This window comes from Pygocentrus nattereri, chromosome 9 (genome assembly GCF_015220715.1).
Source record: "Pygocentrus nattereri isolate fPygNat1 chromosome 9, fPygNat1.pri, whole genome shotgun sequence".
Lineage (NCBI taxonomy): Eukaryota > Metazoa > Chordata > Actinopteri > Characiformes > Serrasalmidae > Pygocentrus > Pygocentrus nattereri.
In genome coordinates this window covers 46300085-46322584 of record NC_051219.1, presented here as the reverse complement: position 1 = coordinate 46322584, position 22500 = coordinate 46300085, and the positions used below count along the sequence as shown (strand labels likewise).

At 43.0% G+C, this 22500-nt stretch overlaps 1 protein-coding gene across 1 annotated transcript in view; it reads left to right on the top strand.

Moving 5' to 3' along the window:
• The window catches only part of LOC108413848 (calpastatin), a 109842-nt gene that overhangs the window by 50599 nt on the left and 36743 nt on the right, over positions 1-22500 (top strand). Inside the window, exons 2-3 of the mRNA XM_037541604.1 lie at positions 2062-2248; positions 21785-21839. Of these exons, the coding sequence (XP_037397501.1) occupies positions 2136-2248; positions 21785-21839 (168 nt within the window). The 5' untranslated portion in view covers positions 2062-2135. The remainder of the gene's footprint in view (positions 1-2061; positions 2249-21784; positions 21840-22500) is intronic.

The window sequence follows — 22500 nt, the reverse complement described above, 5'->3', positions numbered from 1 at the left end:
GTGTAAAAAAATTTACTGACAACGGTTGTGATTAGTCTCGTGGGGCCGTGATCTCATACAACTTATACTTTTGGTATTGGAATACAGCAAAATAATCCTCAAACGAGTCCAGAGCCGGTTTATGAGGAGTCTGGCCGCTTCCTATTTCCCTCGTTATATCAAAAACATGCCTGCTGAACAGCAGAGGGCGCCCCCGAGTGAGTCCTCAGTGAATGGAAATCAACGGCTAAAACGAAAAAGTTAGAATAGTTTCTAATCACAGAACTTTCCTTTAATTTCAGACGGCAGGAGGCGGGGCTTTACTGGTAGAGTGGGATGATTGATAGGCGAGCGGAGCAGCTCATTGGCTGCTCGTGCTTACTGACATCATGAGGCGCCGGTTTAAACTCCTATAACTCCAGTTTAAAAGCTCTTAAATATAACAGCGGTGTTAAAGTGTTTTATGCTGTTCAGGGAATGAAGGAAATATTTTACATAGAAATGTTTCGGCGTTTATAAACTATGATTTTGCTCTAAAGCTCCATATCAGCCCATTCATTTTTTGCACTCGTGCGTGAGCGCCCCCTAGCGTCTGAGAAATCTGGAAGACATTGCTGAGTGGTGATTCTCTAGCATGTCCCCTTTAAACCTTGCCCCCCAAATTCCTCCACATGCTCCTTTAAAGGGCCCATATAGCTTGGAATACGTTTTTTGGTATGTCACAAAAAACAGCGCATTTAGATATATTCACCTATTCAGCCTAGAGCACATTAGCCCCGCCCATTTACGTTTACGTTATGAGGAGATTTTCGGTCTGGACTGGTTTTTGAATGAGACACATTAGAGAGCAGTCAATCAGAACAGAGCTCATTTACATAAGTGTCAAAGGCAAATAAAATAACGTATTTAATTCTAAGGGCTGGAAAACGGTCACATACAATGAATAGCACCCCTCACCACACACACTGGGCAGTGGGCAGTATGACAACATATGCTGTGCTTTTCTTCACATAGCGTTCATATTTAAAGAGCACTGGTTGACTCATTACAACGAGAGCACAACAGCTACTGGTTAAATGCATTTAGTGCGTCTGTGAAATGTTAAATAAAACATAAATGAGCTTTTAATACACGTTTTAAATATGGCCCTACTAATGCCACGCGCTGTGTGTCAGATACTGTGATGCATATTGTGTTTTGTGAAATGTGTTTATGTATCATAATGCAATATTTTTGTGTATCGCCCACCTGCAGATACACTCACTGTCCACTCCATTAGACACTCCTACCTTGTTATCCCACCTTGCAGATGAAAAGTTTTGCAGTTGTAGATGTAAAATGCTGTTAAAAGTAAAAACGATGGCTCATCTGGTGTTGCACAGTTTGTGTTGGTCATTCTTTAGTCCTTCATCCGTGGCTGGTTTTGACCACAGGACGCTGTTGGCCGGATATTTTTGCCTTGGTAGACAATTTAGTCCAGCAGTGACAACACACACACACACACACACACACATACACACACACACACACACACACATCAGTATCGTGGCATTGCTGTGAATGATCCACACAAACGGGGCAGTCGTGGGCTGGCGGTCAGGGAACCGGTCCTGTAACTGGAAGGTCACTGCCCCCTAGTGTGTGTTCACTAGTGTGTATGTGTGTGTCACATTTCCCTGCTGTGAGACGAATAAGGGTCACTTAAAAAATAATACCTCCACTGTGGTGGTCCTGGGGTGGTAAAAGGAGGCTGTTTATGCAGAGAAACAGTTTGAATCTAGAAGTGTAGAGGTACTTTCTTACAATCACTGATTTCTGAGCTTTTTCTCCTGAACCTCCTCAGGAGAAAAGAGGAGACTAACATCAGCGTCTCACTGCGAGACGTTCTGGTGACGAGGGAGAAAAGCGCGAGTTCTCCTTCTCGTTTAGAATGTCTCGTTCCTCTGGGGAACTGTGCCTGCGTGAGCGCCTCATGAGGAGTTAACTGTAGCTAATAACGTGGCCAGTGAGTGTTTGTATAATAACCAGTGTGCGATTTTTGAGCTAATGTCTTCGGTTCGGCCTCCTCCTTGTTTCTCACAGGTGTCGAGGAGCGGTGGGAGTGCGTAGGAGTTGGAGTGTGTGTGCATGTGTGTTCCTCTGAGTCCTCGCCCTCCATGGATTTACTCGATCTCCCCTACACTAAAGTGCTGATCCTGGGCGCCATCGCCGCCGCCTCGGCCTTCGTCGTCACCATCCTCATCGTGCTGGTGTGTGTGGGCTGTCAGAGGTGAGTGAACGCTGATCACTGCTTCCGCCGTACGGTTAAACATGCTGTACATTGTTAGAGATTAAAGGTGTAGCGCTCGCGCTGCCTTTAGTGCTTTATAATGGTAAAACAAACGGTTCAGTGTTTTATACGCCACTCTAATTTCATTCCAAGCCGAGAAGACGTGGAGTGTTATGATGCAATGGTTTGAAAACACTCAGATAAAACGTGAAGCTAGAGGGCACTTTAGAGCATCACTGAGATAATGTGCAGCAGTACTGCAGGAAAAGGCAGTGTGTGTGTGTGTGTGAGTGTGTGTGTGTGTCTGTGTGTGTTTGTGTGTGTGTGTGCGTGTGTGTGAGTGTGTGTGTGTGTGTGAGTGTGTGTGTGTGCGTGTGTGTGAGTGTGTGTGTGTGTGAGTGTGTGTGTGTGCGTGTGTGTGAGTGTGTGTGTGTGTGAGTGTGTGTGTGTGTGTGTGTGCGCGTGTGTGTGAGTGTGTGTGTGTGTGAGTGTGTGTGTGTGCGTGTGTGTGTGTGTGTGTGTGAGTGTGTGTGTGTGCGTGTGTGTGAGTGTGTGTGTGTGTGTGAGTGTGTGTGTGTGCGTGTGTGTGAGTGTGTGTGTGTGTGTGTGAGTGTGTGTGTGTGCGTGTGTGTGAGTGTGTGCGTGTGTGTGAGTGTGTGTGTGTGCGTGTGTGTGAGTGTGTGTGTGTGCGTGTGTGTGAGTGTGTGCGTGTGTGTGAGTGTGTGTGTGTGTGAGTGTGTGTGTGTGTGTGAGTGTGTGTGAGTGTGTGTGTGTGTGAGTGTGTGTGTGTGCGTGTGTGTGAGTGTGTGCGTGTGTGTGAGTGTGTGTGTGTGTGAGTGTGAGTGTGTGTGTGTGTGTGAGTGTGTGTGAGTGTGTGTGTGTGTGTGTGTGTGAGTGTGTGTGTGTGTGAGTGTGTGTGTGTGCTTGTGTGTGCGTGTGTGTGAGTGTGTGTGAGTGTGTGTGTGTCTGTGTGTGTTTGTGTGTGTGTGTGTCTTTTATTCATTTTTGTCTTTGCTTTCATTTTTTTCTATTTGCTGACATTTTTTCAGAAATTTGTTTCTGAAATCTTTTTTTGCTTCAGACTTTTGGCAGAGGGCATTCACCTGCACTCACTCACACTATCTAATGGTCAGTTGATTTAGAGTGACAGGTCCAAATCAGTTGACCAGGTTTGTTACTTTGAAAGTTATTTTGACACAAGATGAACTCCATAAGATTATATGTTGGATGAGTTTTGCTGCTCAGCAGCAACAGATGTTCTAATGGACTTACCAAGTCATGTTGAATGCTTGTTTTAAATTGTTATTGTTATGAATGTTGCAATAATAATAATAATAATAATAATAATAATACAGTCGTGGGCTGGAGGTCAGAGAACCAGCCCTGTGGCCGGAAGGTCGCCGATTCCCTGAGCTGACAGTCCGTGACTGAGGTGCCCTTGAGCAAGACACCCCCAGTCGCTCCCTGGGCACTGTGGATTGGGCTGCCCACCACTCCAGGCAAATGTGCTCACTGCCCCCCTAGTGTGTGTGTGTTCACTAGTGTGTTTGTGGTGTTTGACTGCATGGACGGGTTAAATGCAGAGATTAAATTTCCCTGTTGTGGGACTAATAAGGGTCCTTTAATCTTAATATAACAAAATCTAAATGTGTAAAGTTCCTAAATCGTTTGTCAGGTTTGCAGCCGTCCTGCAGTGCTGTTCTCTCACAGCTGCCATGATCAATATGACCGACTTCAAAGTGTGAAGAGTGTTTGGTGAGAAAACTTTAAATCTGATGGGCGTTAATAAAGTACTACATGAAAAAACATAATTTGATAAATATTATATTTATTTTCTATATAAATGATCATTTTATAAGAACACTTTAGTTTGGGTCGTATACTAACAGGTGAAGTTGGTGAACTTCTAAACAATGTTGATCATTTCTCTGCTTTTCATTTTGAGGTTTACTGAACAGTGAAAGTGAAAGTAACATATCAAAGCGTTGTGTATGTCACGTCTACAAGCGCACAGCCAGGGGGCGTCCCAGGCGTAGCAGGTGTAGCTTGACTGTAGTTCTAAACTAAAGACTCTTTACTTTTACTTCGTCCTCTCAACACCCAGAAAACCAGACTCTCCGAACTGTAGATCATCACTTCGGTGCTTTGCTCATACAGTCTGTCTCTGCGCAGCTGTGTGTCCAGGTGATATCAGTCAAACTGTAGTTGGGTTGTTTTGATTAAGTGAAAAAATCAACAAAACACAGATAACTTTATTTAATCGAAAGAAGTTCTGTAATGAAATGTTTCTTGTCAGTGTAATATTTAACATCTTTCACATAAAACAAGAAAATTACAACAAAACAGCCCATTAATGGTCAGTAATAACTTCTACTGTATCAGACCTCAGAAAATACTGAGGCTGAACCTCAATCAGCTCACTGCTCCCTATAAGACCCAAATACTGGTCTTTATCCAGTATGAATGGTCTCTCATGGCTGATCCGAGGTTCTGTTAGACTCACTGAGCTCTGTTTAGATGCAGTAGCTGTTAGTTTAAGACCTACATGCTGCACTTTGTAGGGAGAAGGGAACTGAAGGGAACTGTGAGATTCTGCCTAAAACAGCTTGTGGCTGTGTTGCGTCACCTGACCCTGAATGCTGCTCACTGATGGTGATGGATTTAAACAGTGTTTGACTGTTTCTGCTGTAATGTGAATTTTCTAAGGCTTGACCACAGACAGCACCGGCCTTTGTGATGAAACGTATTTAGGGTTCAGAATCTGCTGTGATTTAAGACTAAATTAGGGCCATCAGCTTGTTGTTTTTAAGAATGCAGACCACGCATTGGTGAATGAGATGAAGAGAGGAGAGGAACTCTGAGGAACTTTGGGCTGGAGTCCAGTCTGTGGGTCACGAGAAGGCCGACACCCCTGTATATTAAAGATCAAGTGAAGGGCTGGACAAGGTGGAGGAGGTGGAGCGGGACATTTCGTCACAAGAAGGAGGAGTGAAAGACTGGAATTTATAGGAAGCTGGAATTGAGACGGAGGAGTTTTAGGTGTGGTCTTTCCTCAAACGTCCGTTGTGCCATAACTCCATTACTCCAAATGAGCACTTCATTTAATAGGCCATTATAAAGGTGGCCAGGGGGTGGAGCTGCGTTGAAATAATGGGGAAAATTGCTATTTATAATTATTTATATATAAATAACAGCTATTTTAGGTTATTTAACATGAACATATATACGTCATTTGTATTTTCATAGGGCCCTTGGCTGCCTTAGTGCACAGACCATGCCTGTCCTCACACCACAGTGTCAGGATTCAGGCGGGAAAACTTCAGCCTTGGCAGGAATATAAGTAAAAGCATGTCTCAGCTCTTGTTTATCAGGCAAAATGGCTTCAGAAAGGAGGTAAAAGGCTCAGCTAAGTGGCTGTAAACTCAGAGACAGTGAAGTTCGCATTCACAGACATTCACATTTCTCTTCATTGTGGCCAAATCAAAGATGACGTTATACTACAAACGCAGCTTTTACTGAACTGCTAGTGATTTGTTCTTTTAGTTGGTACAGATTGAGCTTTGACCCACACTGTTACGTTTTCTACCACGTCCACTTCAGCCTAAGGGGCAAAATTACTGCCCGAAAAGTAAAGAGAAAAAGCTTCCCCACCCCACACCCCACACCCCACCCCACACCCCACACCCCACCCCACCTCACCCCACACCCCACTCCACCTCACCCCACACCCCACCCCACCTCACCCCACACCCCACTCCACCTCACCCCACACCCCACTCCACCTCACCCCACCCCACGCCCCACCCCACCTCACCCCACACCCCACTCCACCTCACCCCACACCCCACTCCACCTCACCCAACTCCACACCCCACCCCACTCCACCCTACCCAACCCCACTCCACCCTACCCAACCCCACTCCACGTCACCCCACCCCATGCCCCACCCCATTCCACCCCACACTATCCTACGCCCCATCCCACACCCCACCCCACCCCATCCTACGCCCCACCCCACTCCACCCCACGCCCCACCCCACACCCCACCCCACACCCTACGCCCCCGAGCCTGGTGTAACCGTTAACCAGGGTGACTTTCCACTCGGTTACCTGAATAAGAGGACTTGCAGCTCAGGGCTCAAGCCTGGATTCAGACGTCTGTGAAGTGTCTGATGATCTCTGGCTTTCTTTGTTTGGTCACTGCATAATTCTAAAATGTTTACTAAAAAACAGTAAAACTAATGAAACCCTCTGTGGAACCTTTGACTGGTGCTGTACATGCATGATACTGCGTGTGATACTGAAGGTACGTCAGCGAGTGCAGATGAAGTGGCAGCGCGTGGCTCACTATAGGTGCTAAACGGCCTCCTGCAGTGCTAGATGAGTTGCTCTGTCCACTGTGGGTTTATATTCATGCAGTAGGAGTTCACTTAACGCTGCTGATTTCAAATCAAATCAAATCAAATCAAATTTATTTATATAGCGCTTTTTACAACTGATGTTGTCACAAAGCAGCTTTACAAAAATGGGAATCACAGCACAGAGAATCAGACAAAACACTGAACATAATATACAGAATATACAGAACCCCCGTGAGCGCTGAGGCAAGGAAAAACTCCCTCAGAGCTGGAGGAGGAAGAAACCTCGGGAGGACCAAGACTCACATCTAAAGGGGGGACCATCCTACCACTGGTCAGACAACTTATAAGTTAAACATTGAAAAGTCAATTTTACATCCACGCAGTTCTAATATATTCAGGTGTGTATAATCAACAGTGGAAACAATTAGAGTTCATATAGATTTGGTGTGATCTGTAGTGGAGAAGCTGCGTTCCAGAAACTTCCATCAGTCTGGTCAATCAGGGGGACAGGGGGACTTGAGGGTGGGACATCCATCAGTATTGGGCCGGACCGGTGGACAGTCAGTAACTCGGAGGAAGGAAAGATTTAGGAATTAGTTTAGACTGGATTTATGAAGAACAGAAAATGTAAAAAAATTATCAGAGTGTGACTAATGACTCCGGCAGGTCTGAATATGACAGCCTAACTAAAGGGAGAGAGCCAGAAGGTAACAGACACGGAGGCTCCCTGAGACACTGGCATTCACCCACTCCACCGTCCACAAACCTGAGTGACTGCATGTAGTGAGTGACAGCAGCACCAGCATCTCAGTTTACCCACAATTCACTATGTCCATGAACCCCTGGATCTGCAGCCTTATCTAAAGGGAATTAACATTAACTACCAAAAGCTAAACTAAACAAGTAAGTTTTTAGTCTAGACTTAAAGATTGAGACTGTGTCTGAGTCCCGAACATTATCGGGGAGATTATTCCAGAGTTGGGGCGCTTTATAAGAGAAAGCTCTTCCTCCTGCAGAGCTTCTCTGAATTTTGGGAACTACTAGGAAGCCAGCACCCTGTGATCTAAGTAATCGTGGTGGTTCATAATAGGAGATAAGGTCTCTCAGATACTCAGGAGCGAGCCCATGTAGGGCTTTATACGTTAACAGGAGAATTTTATAGTCTATGCGGAATTTGACTGGAAGCCAGTGAAGAGCTGATAGGACTGGACTAATATGGTCAAATTTTCTAGTTTTAGTAAGGACCCTGGCTGCAGCATTTTGAACTAGCTGAAGTTTATTTAAGTTACTGCTAGAACATCCTGACAGTAGCGCATTACAGTAGTCTAGCCTTGACGTAATGAAGGCATGTACTAATTTTTCTGCGTTATGTAAAGATAAAGCATTTCTTAGCTTGGCGATGTTACGGAGATGTAGAAAAGCTGTTTTAGTAACATTAGATATGTGTTTATCAAATGCTAGATCTGAATCTATGATAACGCCAAGATTTTTAGCTGTTGAACCAGGTGTGACTGAGAAGTCGGCCAGATTCAACATTAGGTGTGATAATTTATTTCTAGCAGCTTTAGGGCCTAATAGAAGAACTTCTGTTTTATCACTATTTAATAGAAGAAAGTTGTGTGACATCCATGATTTCACATCTTTTACGCAATCCTCCATTTTCTTTATTCTCTGTTTGTCATCAGGTTTGGCTGATATGAAGAGCTGCGTGTCGTCTGCATAACAATGAAAATTAACATTATGTTTTCTAATAACTTTGCCCAGGGGGAGCATGTATAACGTAAATAATAACGGTCCTAAGATAGAGCCTTGTGGAACTCCATATCTAACCTTTGTATAATTGGAGGGTATATTATTTACCCTCACAAACTGAAAACGATCGGTCAAGTATGATTTGAACCACGATAAGGCAGTTCCAGTTATACCGACCATTTTCTCTAATCTTTCTAGGAGGATATTATGATCTATTGTATCAAAAGCTGCGCTCAGATCAAGAAGTACCAGTAAAGAAACGCAGCCTTGGTCAGCGGCAAGAAGCAGATCATTTGTTATCTTAACTAGAGCTGTCTCAGTGCTATGATGAGGCCTAAATCCAGATTGGAATTTTTCATAGATCTGGTTTCTTTGCAGATAAGAGCCAAGTTGTTGGGCCACGGCCTTTTCTAAAATCTTAGAAATAAATGGTAAATTTGAAATAGGTCTATAGTTAGATAGTACACTAGGATCAAGATTTGGTTTCTTGATCAAAGGTTTAATTACTGCTAGTTTAAAGGCTTTGGGAACATACCCCAGGTTTAATGATGAGTTTACTATTGTTAATAGTGGTTTAATTATGTCTGGTAATACCTGTTTTAATAGTTTTGTGGGAACTGCATCAAGTGTACAGGTTGTGCAGTTTGATGAGGAGATAATTTTCTCCAGTTCTAAATGATGTAGTGGGTTAAAAACTTCCAACCTGACTTCGGTAGCTGGATTTTGTTCTATATCAGCCACACCAGATGACAGACAAGCTGTGCTATTTATCTGTTGAATTTTGTCCCGAATATTTTCGATTTTATTATCAAAATAGTCCATAAAAGCATTGCTAGTGTGGATTGCTGGAATCTGAGGATCAGTACCTGCCTGATTTTTAGTCAGTTTAGAAATAACACTAAAGAGAACTCTAGGGTTGTTTTTATTAATCTCGATCTGAGAGGCCAGATACTCTGAGCGGGCTTTATTAATTTCTCTTCTATATTCAACAATACTGTCTTTCCAAGCAGAGTGGAATACTTCCAGTTTGGTTGATCGCCATTTTCGCTCAGAATTTCGTACTAATTGCTTTAAAGTACGAGTTTGGTCGTTATACCACAGCGCAAGTTTTTTCTGTCTCTCTTTTTTGTGTTTAAGTGGTGCTACACCATCTAAAGTAGACCGGAAGGTATTTTCTAAACAATCAGTTAGTTTGTCTAGTTCTGCTGGGTTACCTGGAGAGTACACTATGGTTGATAAATCAGGAAGGTCATCAGTAAATTGTTGAGCGGTAAAGGGCGTTATTGAACGTTTCATAGAGTAGCTGGGGGATGTACGTATATTATGACTAAGATGAAGTTTAAAAGAAATAAGATAATGATCTGAGATTACTGAGGTTTGAGAAAGAATATCTAGGTTATCTATGCTAACACCCAGGGTCAAAACCAGATCCAGAGTATGATTACAGTAATGCGTAGGTCCTGTTACATTTTGAGCAATACCAACTGAGTCTAGAATTGATGCAAAAGCCTTTTTTAATGAGTCATCAACTTTTTCAAAATGAATGTTGAAGTCTCCTACTATAATTACTTTATCACTACAAACTGCTAAATCTGCAGCGAAATCACTAAATTCTTTTAAAAATACTACATAGGGTCCTGGTGGTCTGTAAATATTAATTAAAGAAAATGCATTCTGTTTTGTAATTGGATTAATTATATTGATGTAAAGAAGTGAAATTATCATAGTGTTTCTGATTGACAGCTAGGGAATTTCTAAAAATTATGCAGACCCCGCCTCCTCTACCGGACGATCTGGGGTTGTGTATATAATTATAGCCTGCAGGGGTGGCTTCGTTTAATGCTAAATATTCATCGGGTCTAATCCAGGTTTCAGTGAGGCACAACACATCAAATTTCTGATCAGTTATGATTTCATTCACTATTACTGCTTTTGAATTTAGAGATCTTATGTTAAGTAAACCAATCTTTAGTGTTGAAGTGCTAGTGCTACAGTCTGGATATGATTGTTTAATATACGTTAGGTTATTTAGATTTACTGTTTGAGTTTTTTGACATTTATGTTTGACTCGGGGGACAGACACAGTCTGAATACATTGGTATCTAGGTAACGTCTCTTTGCAGCTCACAGACGGTCGGTTAAGCCTCTCTGTCTGCGGCCTGGTCCCGGCTCCGGTTTGTCAGCAGCTTCTAAGGCTACTGCTACTCTGCCGACTAACTAAGAGACTATGTGCTATGCTGCACGAAAGTAAGGCAGCACCATCCCGCGTGGGGTGGACACCATCCCTACCTAAAAGACCAGGCTTGCCCTCAAACATTAGCCAGTTGTCTATAAAGCCCACATGATTGTCCGTACACCACTTGGACATCCAGCGGTTTCAGTGGTGAGTAGGATGCAGTGAGACTCAGCCAGTTCCTGATTGGCTGAACTTTCACCAGTGACATCAGTGTCACCCACTTCTTCAAAGATTCCGCCCTCAGGAATGCAGAAATATAATAATACATAAAATCCATTTCAGTTCAGTATCGTGTTAGTAATGCACAGTGCGCTGGGAGCCAAACAGACCAGCTTCATTTGAGTCCAGTCCTTACAGTATAAAACACGATACCTGTTCATTTCATAGAAAGTGCTAAGCATTATGGTCCAGAAACTGTGGTCTGCATGAAGGTCTTGTAGGGCTTTTTATCCTTCATTGATATTTTTTGTAATAGTTTATAATCTATTTATCAAAAATCATATTTTGAACTTAATTTTTGTCAATAATTATGTCAGATAATCATTGAAGTTTGCTGATATTATAATTCTACATGAAATATTACCACCTGCTACTGCAAACAGCATCTGAATTGTGTTCAGTCTGTGGCATGTGGCTTTAACTCAGCACTATTAATTACTGGTCAAGGCTTCTATAATTAGGCAAACGTAGCACCTGTTTTCTCAGCATTGCTAAACCCTCAGCCTTAAGGGTTGCAAGGACACAGTACATAAAGGAGGTGTTGCTCCGTCGTGGTAAATGTTTTATGGCCCATTCATTTATTGTCCATTATTTTCTTTTATTGAAAACGTTTAAGGAATACTTTGATGACAAATCAAATGTTAACTAACCCCAGGTGATCAGCCATAACATAACAAATTCTGCTTCTTTACTTTAGAGCTGCAATCAAATCACTAGAAATCAATAGTCACTGCTGACTCCAGCACCCCCCACAACCCTGACGGAGAAGCGGCTTAGGAAATGGATGGATGGATTGTGGATGGATGGATGGATGGATGGATGGATGGATGGATGGATGGATGGATGGATGGATGGATGGATGTTTTTACGTTGAAGACTTGGGTGACTGTTGACTTCTAGTGTTTGATAGGAACATCAGGCTTGTAGCTCCAGCAGTAAATTAAAGAAGCTAAATTTCACCAGACATGTCTTGGCTGATCGGCTGCGCCTGGGATTAGGGCATAACTGTGTAAATTTGATTACATATTTTCATAAAAAAATTGGAAATTTATGGAAGCCAAAATATAGTTGCATTTACCACAGCAGAGTAACACTGACAGATGCATTCCCTTTACAGAATATTAAAAAAGTCTTTTTCTAAATAAATATTAACTATTGAATGAGCATTAAACTGAGCGGAGACCACTGAGGTGTTTTCTTCTTCACCAGAAAAGCACAGTTGGTGAAAATGGGCTTGTCTGAATTGGAAAACATCGGCCAGCATTCCTGCTCGGTCAGTATGTAGATTGCGATCTTCTCACAGTCTGAAAGCCCATCTTGCTTAGGAGGAGTGGTCAGACCCCAGGGGGCTGCTTTATCCTTTTTCCGTTTGACCCGTCTTGTTTAAGTGGTCAGTGTTTCTGTCCCTTTTTAAAGCTATTGAGTAAAGTGAGCCGAGTGCCTCTGTTAAACAAGCGTTTATTCAGCAGCAGCGTTTCTGGGTGATTTGTGTAAAACAGCTCGTTTCAGTCCTAAAAAAAACTGCCCTGCTACTTTCAGTGTTTTCTGACGGGGCCTACCGAGATCCTCTCCTCTCCTCCCCATGTCCCCCTTTCTCTCTTTTTTCCTTCCCCTTTTTTCTTCATTCTAGCTCTTCTCTGCTTCTCCCTCTCCCCCCGGAGCGAGTGGATTGGATGCGATGAATAATAAAATCATTCATCAGATGAGGAGCTGTGTGGAAGGAGTGATGTAGAGTGAACTCTCCTCTCCAGGCAGCTCATTTGGGAAAAGTGCTGGGAAATCACAATAAATGAGTTTTGTTTTCAAAATAAATTCGTTTTTTGTTTCATAACGTAAATTTTTTAATTTTATTATAGTTTTTAATTCTTATTGCATATGTCATTAGCGGTAACTAGACAAGGTGATGTCGGTCAGTCCGAGGACGTACGGTATGTGATAACACCCTCGGGGTTATGACGTGCTGAAGAGTGCATAGCCAATGGTCAGTGGCTGTGTGGTCCCAGACACTGAAATGAATGACCAGAGACAAAGTTTATCTGCATGGAAGAATATTAAATATCTTTAATATTGTATTCTGTCATTGTTGAAAGAACTCAAACCTCGCCTGCTTCACTTGTGGAAGAACATTGTTGAACGTTATTGTAACGTTGGCTGTGCTGTGGTGTTTCCGCATGGATTCGTTTGGGCTGCCGTTCCGTGTTAAACAAGCCACTTACAGTAGTAGGAGAACACAGTGGTACCCGTCGTGCTGCCGTGCCAGGTGAGCTCGATTTGACCTCATTTGCATTTTTCCACAGTAGTCTCTGCCAGAGCTGTTCAGTATTGTCACGTGTGCTAGATCTGAGCTTTGCGTGTGCCGAGTGTGTTTAGTTCCATTCAGATAGTAAGTCTAAGTACTCATGAAAGTTAATTATTCATAGTCATTTATTCATCTGAGCTCTAGTGTTTACAGTTGCTGTAGTCCACCAGGTAATACGAACACTAGAGAGCAGTGTTGGCCGATATGACCTCAAATCAATATCACAATTAATTGAATATTTTATCTTGATTACAATTAATAAATTATTATTTTGTGTTTTGTTTGTTAAATGTTTTGACAAAAGAGCAAAGAACAGTTAAAAGTCTGAAAGCGAAGTTTAAAGATTCCGAGGACGTGAACCGAAGAAGTGGCCGCGCCCTTTTTACAGCTCGAACACGTTGTGGGTGATGAGCCCAGCTGTCAGTCAGTGAAGCCTCATGATGCTCCTGCGATGCTGGTGAAGATGAAGCTGATCCTCCGGGAGCGACCGGCGTTCGTTGGCGGATGTGGTTGTTTACCTCTGGATGAGCCGCGTGAAGCACGTGGGTCAGTTTAGGAGCTGATCTGTTCAGACTGATGTCACGTACAGACCACATTTAAAAGACAATGTGAACAGCTAAGCCAAAAAATCTGATTTGGGCCACTTTTACCTGCTGTGTGAACGTAGCCTCAGCTTCCATGTCATAGGCTGGAGGTTAGGGATCCAGCCTCGTGACCGGAAGGTCGCCGGTTCGATCCCCAGAGCCGACAGCACATGACGGAGGTGTCCTTGAGCAAGACACCTAACCCCCAACTGCTCCCCGGGCACTGCAGATTGGGCTGCCCACCGCTTCGGGCAAGTGTGGTCACTGCCCCCTATTGTGTGTGTGTGTGTGTGCTCACTAGTGTGTATGTGGAGTTTCACTGCACGGATGGGTTAAATGAGGAGGTGAGATTTCCCCATTGTGGGACTAATAAGGGCCACTTAATCTTAATCATGTCACAGACTGGAGGTGGTGGAATCACGTGACTACAGCAGGGGTAGTAAGTTTTAAGGGGACAGTACATGAACACGCAGAGTCGGTAAAATATTAAATGAAATTTAAAAAAATTGAAATAACCGAAAAATGGGCCAGATTACGTCGGTTAGCGGTTCTGAATGTCGGTTTGGTTTATATTTCAGTTAATTGCCCAGCCCTACTACAGAATGAATCCAAAAGTTGTTTAATTGTCACCATTTAAAAGAAGCCTGCGTTAAAGCGAGGCTGCGGCGGGAGGTTTTTCAGAAGTGCTGGATAAACAGTCCGAGCTTAAATAAAGCAGAAAGACAAGTTGAACCAGTGGTGCTAGCATGAAATATTGGCTTGTTTCTCCATCGATTTCACCCAGGCGCCCGTCGTGGATTGACCAGAAAAGAGAGATGCTGGTTCTTAAGATTTATTTACACATCCGCGCTCACCATAACACACCTCTCACATCTTTTCTTAAAGTTTTACGCTGATATGCAAATGACTTGGCTGATGTCAGATGACATCATTCATCAGCTTGTTCAGATCGGTGAGTGATATTTTTGGAGCACACATTTGTGTTACCTGTGATCTGAGATGATAGATGTGTTGATGTGAGGGATGATGTGTGTGAACATTACCTGATAATAAAGTCCAACATCTCTGTTTATCTGTCTGTCAAGCGAAGTGATGCAAAGACAAGCCATCATCACATTCCTGTGACGCTTATTGAGATCAATACTTTTTTTAAAAATCATGTTTTATTTGTGCCTCAGAACTTGCAGCATGTGTATCCTCAAAGCTAAAAGCTGTAGTTTATGTAGAGCCTTGTCTTTCCTCTGTATGTCTGATTAGGCTTCATTAGTGTAACGTTACGTTAGAGGCATTGTCTTAGCCAATTAATCAATAATGATTCATCGCCAACTATTTCTTAATCAATTCTTTGATTTGTTGCTGAAGCCCTAATTCATACCAGCGCTGAGATCTACGGTCCCACTCCTCGGGTCTCCAGCCGTCATCCAAATGGAGTGTCCTTTAAGCCTAATCGTGTTCAGTATGAGGGTTTTAGGCTTTAGAGTAAAACAGAACGGAACTGTTTATTTATTTTACAAAAAATGTGGTTGTCATTTTAGCCACAGTAGAGAAATAGAGATGAAGACAGCTGGTCTTTTTGGCAGTGATCAGTCTGAGAGAATCAGCAGATGCAGACAGATCTCAATCACGCCGAGATGATGACGCTGATGTTCTTCTGCTCTCTGATTCAGCTGAAACCAAGATAAACTGCGTCTGAAAGTCATTTTCTGTTCAGAGATGCCTCAACAGTCCTAATGCAGCAAACGTGGAATCACTGCCCGAAAAAAGTGAAGTGAAGTGAAAAATGTTCCATTTGTGTCGATTTTTATTTTTCGTCATTTGAGCGTGCTGACTGTCCTTTACATCGTCCTTTTTTATTTCAGGGAAGATGTCATAATGAAAGGACCAATGAAAATGCTCTTTACATTGATTAATCAAATCAAATCACATTTATTGTCACATCACATTCACACAAGTGGAAAGTGAGTGAACGTCTGAGGTGCGTAGCCCCCTTATAGAATTTAAATACAAAAAATATATAAACATCTAAGAAGAAGAAGAAATATACACCCAGCGGCCACTTTATTAGGTACCTTGCTAGTAAAAGGCTGGACCCCCTTTTTCCTTCATAACTGTCTTAATTCTTCATCTCAGACTTTCAACAAGGTGTTGGAAACGTTCCTCAGAGATTCTGGTTGGTTATTTGAGTTCCTGTTGCCTTTCTATCATCTGGAACCAGTCTGCCCATTCTCCTCTGACCTCTCACATCAACAAGGCATTTTCCTCCACACAACTGACCGCTCACTGGACATTTCCTCTTTTTCGGACCGTTCTCTGTGAACCCTAGAGATGGTTGAGCGTGAAAATCCCAGCAGATCAGCAGTTTCTGAAATACTCAGACCAGCCCGTCTGGCACCAACAACCACGCCACGTTCAAAGCCCCTTAAATCCCCTTTCTTCCCCGTTCTGATGCTCGGTCTGCACTTCAGCAAGTCGTCTTGACCACCTCTACAGGCCTGAATGCAGTGAGCTGCAGCCGTGTGATTGGCTGATCAGCTATTTGTGTTAACAAGCAACTGTACCTAATAAAGTGGCCGGTGAGTGTATATATATATACACCGACTCTGAATATACAGATATATACAACATACACTAGTACTGCGCTATTCCAGCGTACAGCTGTAAGGTAATATGAAGTAAACGTGCTGCTCACGTTCCGTATGAGAGATAAGATGAGATGAAGGTTCTCAGGGACAGAGTTACTATTGTGGAGATACACGTTTTTCTTCAGACAAAGACGATGTTATTTTTTAAATTTCACTTGGAATTCATTCGTAGCTTTTCATACAAATGAAAAATATTTTCGAACGTCTTTATTTTAGCCGCTTCGGATGCCACAGTAACCCTGAGACACGTGGGAACTTCACTTCTTCGTCATATGACTGGAGCCCAGAGTAACGGCTGTTTGAAGGATAGAGTTTATGTTTTTATCTTATTTTTTATGTTTAGTATTATACGTGTTTATTGTCTGTATAGAAACAAACTGTAAAAACCTAGTTAAGTGATTAATAAGGTTCATTACTTGCTTGTTATTTCTCTGCTTGTTACTTCTCGTTTCTTGAGTGTCTTACTTTCCCTTCGCTGCTGTAACACTGAGAGCTCCCTGTTGTGGGACGAATAAAGGATCATCTCATCTCATCTCATCTCATCTCATCTCATCTCATCTCATCTCATCTCATCTTATCTGTTTGTGTACACATCATTGTTGAGCTTGGAGTGTGTGTGACACACGACGCACGTGTTGGACGGGTTATTTAGCTGCAGGGTCACTGAGCCTCAGGTGCGTCCATGTCCGTTGTCTCCCCAGAGCCTGTCTTAGCCCCTCGGGGGAACCAGCCATGGAGAACCATAAACAACCAAAAGCTTTTGCATCATAACTACTGAGGAACACCAGCGGCTTAGTGGAGCAGCATAGGGCTGCAGCTGAATCCTGTGTTTAAGTGTCCAGATGTTGAGTGAATTTGATTTGATAGTTTCCCCCACAAAAAAGCTGAGCGTGTTATTTTATTTCCTATATTCTATATTTTATTCTGTTCTAATGTTGTATTTTATTTCCTCTACTGTGTAAATAGGGTTAGGATGCACTGAGTAGAAGTTTTAAAAGAATTTCCCATTCATACCAAAATAATCTAAACAAATTGTTTCTTTAAAAATTGTAATTGGTATTTTGGTGTGAATTAAGGTCTGACTTTCCTATTTACGGCGCATCTGCTCTGGGAGCACAGACTGGGTATATACCTGATCAAGATCTGAATTTAAAAGATCAGATTTGCGTGTCCACACTGGTCTAAAGAAACCAGATCTGTGTCGCATTAAGAGAAATATTGAATTATGACTGGAACTGTCACGATTGGCCCCTCCCAGTCCTGCCCATATGCTTTGTGTTTTGGATCTTCCATGTGCGTTTGTTTTGGTCCAGCCCCCTTGTTTGTTGACTCCACCCCTGATTGTTTTCACCTGTCCCTCGTTATCCCTGTTTTATAAGCCCTGCGTTTGCCCCTTGTCTTTGCTGGTCTTTGTTTGATCGTGCTGTTTGTTTGATGTGTTGTTTGAACCTGTTTATTGTTTATCATGTCTGTATATCGTTCTATCCTTGTTGGCTCTATGACCCTGGACCGATTTGACCATGACCCTGGATTTGCCCATGGTAAAAGTCACTCATCTCAGCACGTGTCGGCCTCCTTGCTCCCCATTACAGTAGCCTGTAAATCTGTTTTACATGCATGTGTCCACATTAACAAGTGACCAAACAAGTGACCAAGTTTGATTTGTATGATCAGACTCAGGTTAGACGGGTCATATTTATTTGTTTATCTACGTTGGTTACTATAGCAACAACACAGTTGTTTGTATGCTAATAGGCCGGCGCAAGTGTGATTTTCTTGTCGCACGTTCTGACGCCAAGAAGCGCCGCACAGTAAAGACGCCTGAAATCCGATCTGACGAGTCAGAACTCGAGCTGAGTTGCCTGTTCACAGATCCAATTTGAATCGGAGTAGAAAACGTGGGCTTTCATGCAGCTTTTGTGCTGTTCATTTTGTGGAAGAGCTTTGCTAGTCGGATCGGATGTGCTGAGAGATCAGACTTCACCTGCTGATTGTGAGGAGAAGTGAATGTTACTGCATGGAAGTCAGTTTAAAAATAAGGCAGGTGAGCTTGTCTGGGGAACCTCGATATAGCAGTCAGAGATATAAAGAGGGAAGGAGAGAGAGAGAGGCAGGCAGAGGAACAGAGAGAGAGAGAGACAAAGAGAGAGACAGGGAGAGAGAGAGAGGCAGACAGAGAGACACTGGGGAAGAAAGAGAGAGAGAGAGAGAGAGAGCGGCAGATAGAGGGACAGAGCGACAGAGAGAGAGACAGAGCAACAGAGAGTGAGAGAGAGAGAGAGAGAGAGGCAGACAGAGAGACACTGGGGAAGAGAGAGCGAGAGAGAGAGAGAGAGGCAGAGAGAGAGAGAGACAAAGAGAGAGACAGACAGAGAGAGACACTGGGGAAGAGAGAGCGAGAGAGAGAGCGGCAGATAGAGGGACAGAGCAACAGAGAGAGAGACAGAGCAACAGAGAGTGAGAGAGAGAGAGAGAGGCAGAGAGAGAGAGAGAGAGAGACAAAGAGAGAGAGAGAGAGAGGCAGAGAGAGAGAGAGACAAAGAGAGAGACAGGGAGAGAGAGACAGACAGAGAGACACTGGGGAAGAGAGAGCGAGAGAGAGAGAGAGAGAGAGAGAGAGAGAGAGACAGACAGAGAGACACTGGGGAAGAGAGAGCGAGAGAGAGAGAGAGAGCGGCAGATAGAGGGACAGAGCAACAGAGAGAGAGAGAGAGAGAGGCACAGGGAGAGAAGGCGAAGAATCCCCCTCGTGCCCACATGCTTGCGTAGCGTGAGAGATGCTCGTAGGTGCAGATGTTAAAAATGGAGCGCGAGTGGGAAAGACATGGAGAGCGGCGGTGACTGTGAGGGAAGAGAAAAAAGAGCGTGCGAGTGTGATGAGAGGCCTGACGGAGGTGTGTGAGAATGCCAGAGGCGGCGATCGCTGTCATGGAGTGTGTGTGTGATGGTGTGATGGTGTGTGTGGGAGAGACGGAGATAATGAGAGAAATAGAGTGAGACCTCCACTCTGCTCTTTCTCCACCCTCACACCTGCGTCTCGTCTCGTCTCCTGGTTACAGCGCTCCAGAAGAACCAGCGCAGCAGTAATGCTCAAACATCCATGTTTGACACGAAGCTTTCCTTTCGCTCCACATGCAGTCATTTGGCTGAGACGGTGTTGCTCCGTTATTGTTGCTGGAACGTTCATCGTTGATGGTTCAGGAGACTAAATGGAGTTTCCTTGTGAGAAACACAGCATTAGACAAGAAAGAGAGATGAGCTACAGGAGAGATAGAGGAGAGAGAAAGGAGAGATCAGAGTGTAGCTGCAGATAAAGATGAACGTTGTTGTCTTGACCTTATTGAGATCTGTACTAAAACTCCAGAGGAGACAGGTGAGTTTCCGGGTCTTCTGCTGAAGAGAAATATCTGAGCAGTGTGTTTGGTTGAGTCATTGCTGTCTGAGAGAAGCTACAGAGATACTAAGGAGACCTCTTTTTTATTTTCTTTCCTATTGGAGCTCCGAGGCTAATCGCAGCTATGTATCAAGTAACGCAGGGGCGGCAGATCTTATCCTCAGAGGGCCGCTTTGGCTCCTGGGTTTCATTCTAACTAAGCAGAAGCACAGCTTACATAACTAATCAATGATTTGAAGACGATTAAAGAAGTGGAATCAGATGTCTGCAGACCTTTGTGGATGATATTGGGCTCCCCTGAATAATGGAAGCTCATCGCCCACCGATTACCACAGTGCAAACTGCAGGCCTGAAGTGGCAAAACATGAGTATTAGAGTTAAACTCCACTTCAGGCTATAAATAGCAGCACACATGAATTTCCCAGATCAAACGTGGGCAGTAAAGCTTGTAAAAGACATTTCATGCTTTATTTGAAGTTTGTAACAGACGTATTGTAGCATCTACCGCAGTGAAGAAAGGTTCAGGTGCTTTATTAAAGGGCTGTATTTGGCCACAGCCACTCCGTATGCAGGGAGTTTAGTTTAACAGTTCACTGTAAAAATATCTATATATAATAAATGCTGCAGAACAATTGCCCTAAAATTAACATGCACAAATGATTACTGACCATGTCAAGGCAAGTAAGGCACAGTTCACTAACATCAGGCAAGTTAAAAGTTCATATAAACTGATTTTATCCCAGGTAATTTTGGACCGTGTCTATTGGTTATTATTGGTTATTGGCGGTTTAACATACTGCAGGTGATAACTAGTTTAGAAAAATAATAAAAAATGAAGGAGAATTTTGCAGGGATTACTTCAGTACAGAGCCCTGACACTGAGCTGCTGCCGCTGTTTTCCATTTCTGACCACTAAAACATACGACCAGGGTTCAGTATTGCTGATTGCCTGAAAGCCCAGGGCGAGTAAAAGAGCAGCAGTGTTGAAAATCACTTGCCCAGTCAGGCCAGTTGACATTGAGTTTGATGTGCGGGTGAGTTTGTGGAGCCCGGAGGGTTAAATATGACATTTTAACACACAGGGTGCTTTTGATAGTGAACAGCTGCGCTTGACGGTGCCGTAACTTGCGTTTATATCCAGGCGCCCCCTCATTGCCAAAAAGGTCTAATCCGGTTGCGTTGAGCTGAGTTAAATCTAGCCAGTCAAGGCCTGAACCACTATGTCTGTAAAGCGAGTGAAAAACTTTATTCCCTGTTTTGGGAATAAATCTGTTTGGTGGGTAAATATTGGACTTTTTTTACATTCGATTCTTACATCAGTTCAGATTTTTAAAAGAGCATTAGACCCTTTTGCACTTTTGGAGCACAGTGCTCATCTAGTCCTCCACCTTCACGGCTTGCTTACAATTTACCAACAACGGCCACAAAGCAAACGACAGTCGATGAGGTGTTTAGCTTCACTACGATGTAAGTGCAGCCCTGATCGGGCCTATATGAGCAAGAAAGACCACTCCCTCATCACTGGTGCTGGACACATATAAAATAGCGTGGAGAGGATGAAACATGATGATATTGATTAATATTATTTTCCCTGCCCGCTGGTACGCGGTGATGTATTTAAACGGGCAAATGTCGTTACATTTTCATGGAAGATTATGAGAAAACAAGAAATTGAATGATGTGATGAATCGTGTTTAATCTGACCAGCGACCTGAGTTAACGAGGTACAAAGGTCAGTTTAGATGGGCTTTTTTCATTTCCATTACCTGTTAGATACATTAGCCCCGCAGCTTCAGTGCAAACCTGTAAAAGTGGACGTTTCTATATTATAAATGTTTTTTTTGACAGGCTCTGCCTGTAATCCTGTTAAACGACACGCAGAGGAGCAGACATCACTGGCTGCAGTGGAGATGCAGACTGAGATTTACTCTGTGATAGATGAACCTATGACATGCCCAGTATTTCAGCCTTCCAGTCCTCTAGAGGACGTTCAGCCTTGTGTGCAGTTTGTGGCTAATTGTGTGTTTAATTTTGGTCTTTTGTTTGCAGGAAAAGCAAAAGTAAACATGCCCAGTCCAACGGAGGGAGTCACAAGGTGGATATGGTGAGTACAAATGGTTTTATAATGGAAAAGGACAGGAGTGTGTTTATGATACCAGCGTCCAGTTAATTAAAAGCATTCAGTGTGGAAACAGGGGAAGGGGGTCTGGAGGATGAAATTAAATGCATAGATGAAATGAAAATATCAAGAAAAAAAAATACAGTTCTAGGCAAAAATTTGACCACGCTCAATTTTTAAGTGTAAAATGGGCTGTAACTTTTGCACAGGCCATATTTATATATATATACATATATATATATATATATATATATATATAAACATACATTTTCTCCAATATGTTGATTTCAGCAAATAAACAGCCGCTGTGCATTAGAACTTGCAGCAGTGTGTCCTCTGTAAAGGATGTCAAATTTCAAACCTGCGTTTTCTAAGTAAAGTCTTAAAAAAGTTGTTTTCAAAAAACGAAATGCGTATCAAACAATTTATATCAGAAGTTTCAGGTTTTCGTTCCAACCGTAGTACAGAGACAGCATTGATTCACGTTATGAATGACCTCAGGCTCAGCGCTGATGCACAAAATCCTTCTATTTTGGTTTTACTAGATCTTAGTGCTGCCTTTCTTTTTACTCCAGCGTCTTGAATGCTGGGTCGGCCTCTCGGGCACAGTTTTAGAATGGTTTAAATCATATTTAAGTAATAGGCA